This window comes from Anneissia japonica, unplaced genomic scaffold (genome assembly GCF_011630105.1).
Source record: "Anneissia japonica isolate Jap-2015-1 unplaced genomic scaffold, ASM1163010v1 scaffold287756_len632865_cov181, whole genome shotgun sequence".
NCBI lineage: Eukaryota > Metazoa > Echinodermata > Crinoidea > Comatulida > Comatulidae > Anneissia > Anneissia japonica.
In genome coordinates, this window is record NW_022693589.1 from 327,704 (window position 1) to 331,022 (window position 3,319).

Genomic DNA, 3,319 nt, shown 5'->3' on the forward strand with positions numbered 1-3,319 from the left:
CACATTGTGTTAATTGACCTCCCCAAACGGCGTTAGGTAAGCACTCTCGCCTATTAGATCCCAAAAGTCGATAGTTCCATTCACATTCGAAGACGCATGACTCTCCAGTTGTGAAACCAGTGCAGTTGCGTGTTCCGTCAAAAGGTACTCCAATGTCAACACATGGATTGGCTGTGACAATGTAATTATAATTTATGACAAGTATTAGTTTTACAGGTAGAAATAACCAGATGTATAATACAATAAAATATTGAACCTAGATCTATAACGATAATTTACTTCAGTTTAAAGTAATTTTTGAGCCTATCAGTAAAAATTTTTAATCAATTTTGTTGATTTTAATACATTTTTACAGTATCATATTATTAGCAGTACTATAGAAGTAAAGTTGTGTAAGTTCTATTGATGACAACCATTTTAAAATTAATATAGCCAACAAAGATGTTTGAAAAAATTAAGACAAATAGGCCTCATCTCATCGTATTTTTCATACATACATACACACACACACACACACACACACACACACACACACACACACATATATATATATATATATAGATTAAAAGGCAAAATACTGGAAAACAACAATGCTGTGGGAAACAATGGCTGGATCTCAGTAGAGATACAAAAATGATAAGCAACAGCTAAAAAGTAAACGTAAGTAAACAGCCAGAAATATATATATATATATTTTACCAGTGCAGCTTTTTTCATCAGGATTTAATGTCCAGCCGTCATAGCAATCACATATGAAACTGCCAACAGTGTTGGAACAACGTTGGGTACATCCAGCTGTACCATCTAAACACTCATCAATATCTATTACAAAATATGAAAAGAAAATTTGTATAACCATAATGGTAAGTGTAGTCGAATATTCATTAATGAACGTAGGAGATTGAGGTGTTAGGAACCTATGGTAATAAGCCTTGTCATTACTATATTTAAGGTTAGACGCTTCCTTAATGCTGATGCTACGTCAAAGCTAGTTCATGCCTTAGTAACATCACATCTCGATTACTGTAATATTGTTTTTCATGGACTTCCTATTAAAGTTATTCGGAAACTTCAGGTTCAGCTGAATGTTGTGGCCAGGCTTGTTTCTCTTACTCAGAAGCATCAAAATGTAACTCCTACTTTTCGCCATCTTTGGAAGTTATTAATTAGTATGACATTAATGATTTAGTGCAAGAAGTAGCTCTCATAGTTGTTTTACCGGCAACTTAACGCCAATGAACATCTTCAGCGACCAGTTATGCATAGTATTGTGTTTGAGCTCAGCTTTGAAAACCCGTGTCTCTTTCCAATATTTGATCAGTTCTGATACTGAGGTTACATGTACTGATGCACCATCAGCATTTAAGAACCTTGGTTAAATATTTCGCAGTCTAGTTTGTTCAAATCACGTACATAAACTTAGTAATAGAAAGTGTTTATATACATGATCAACTTATAGGTTGTAGGTAATTTTTACATCGCAAAATACTAAAATGTATATTTGCTTAAAGCAAGTATACAGTACTAACATGTCTAAAAATACACACAATTACGCCCTTATAACGTCTTGCCTAAAAATAGCACCGAAATGGAACTAGAGTGTGGTGATGTAGTGGTAAGGTATTGAGAACGCATAATTGTTTCTGGTTCTAAAACTAAGAATGCCGATCATTGTTTGAGTTTTTAGATAAGACCACTTAAATATCATTTGTAAAATATTTTTAAGTTGCTTTTACAAAGCTGAATAATGTTGCTAATAATAATTGTACTAATATTACTACAAATACTAATCACAATAATTTATTATAATAATACATAATAATACCTTCACAGTTATAAAAATCGAATGCTTCATACCCCTCTTTGCAAATACACTCAAAGCTACCAGGTGCATTGGTACAATTGTGACAATTGGCGAAGGTGCATTCGTCGATATCTAAAAATAAACACTTATTACGATATTTTGTCACCAACTACTTAAATATAACCAAGTCTATCAATAAACGATTTATATCATTATATTTAAGTATCATTACAATGTTTTAGTTGAAAGTGTGACATGAGATATACAGCGTGTGGTAGCATAGGCCTTATTACTGGAATAAAGGCCCATTTAATTTTAGAAAATGACCCATCTTAATAGTTGATATATTTGGGAAGGTCAAAACGTTGGGGTCTTGAAACTGCCTGTCTGCAAAAAATCTGGGATATAAACATTTTATGAATCTCTTAGAGGATTATTGAAAAGTGAGACATACCACCTACCTTAGAAATATAATTAATGTGCCAAAAAATGACGTTTTATCAAAATATCTTAATCATATTCATTTATTTACTTGTATTTTAAAGTCATTTTTACTAGGTTCATCTTTATACTAGGTACATCTTTACATGTCCTTTTATTTGCTTGCATCAAGTTTAAAGACAATCCAAGCATAGAAAATGAAAAAAAGAAAGCAAAACTAACAAAATCAACAAATTTTCCACGGTTGTGGGAAAAGCTAATAGTGACAATAATATATACAAGATAATATGAGATTACACACCCTCCCCATATCTCTGTATAGTCGATGCGCTCGATCCGCTGGATATTGTTGTATATAGGGTGTAATATTACCAGCTATACATATCAGGTGAAATGTAGCTGAGCAGTAAGGTGCACGTCTTAGGTGTAAAGTTAATCGAACTCGTGGAGTTCAAACCATTAGGCTTACAAAAAAACAATTATTAATTATAATTAAAATTGCATAATTTTGAAAACTGTATTAAAGTATTATAGACTGCAATATTTGATTAAGTAAAAATGTTAACAAAATGTATTATATATTTATTTAAAGTACAGTAGTACCGCTTAAAATGAACAAACTTTATTGAAATACCTCAGCATACTGTATTGTTAGTCATATTCATAAACTTGAGTATTTAGTTCATACTTCAATTAAATTTTATAAGTTAATCAATTTTAAGACTTATTTAAATACTCCTAATTTGTTTCTGCTAAATTATGTTTAGGTAAAGGCTGGTAGAGTATCCCATTTACAAATTTTTCTATATATTTATGTATGTGTATACATATGTGTGTATGGGTGTGTATATGTATGTGTGTGTATGTATGTGTGTATATTAGTATATTATGTATAATTATGTATTGTGTGTAGGTATGTGTGTATGTATGTATCTTATCACTTTATTAATATTATTTTATTGTTATATGCTTTGCTTTTCAATTGATTTTACTTACGTCATTGTTTAATTTATTCACTGTCTATATATATATATATATATATATATATATATATATATATTTATATATATTTTT

At 30.6% G+C, this 3,319-nt stretch overlaps 1 protein-coding gene across 1 annotated transcript in view; it reads right to left on the reverse strand.

The window, feature by feature from the left end:
• The window catches only part of LOC117100826, a 49,451-nt gene that overhangs the window by 14,138 nt on the left and 31,994 nt on the right, over window positions 1–3,319 (reverse strand). The window contains exons 10-12 of the mRNA XM_033240650.1: window positions 1,826–1,936; window positions 700–822; window positions 1–171 (exon numbers count right to left, since the gene is read on the reverse strand). Of these exons, the coding sequence (XP_033096541.1) occupies window positions 1–171; window positions 700–822; window positions 1,826–1,936 (405 nt within the window). The remainder of the gene's footprint in view (window positions 172–699; window positions 823–1,825; window positions 1,937–3,319) is intronic.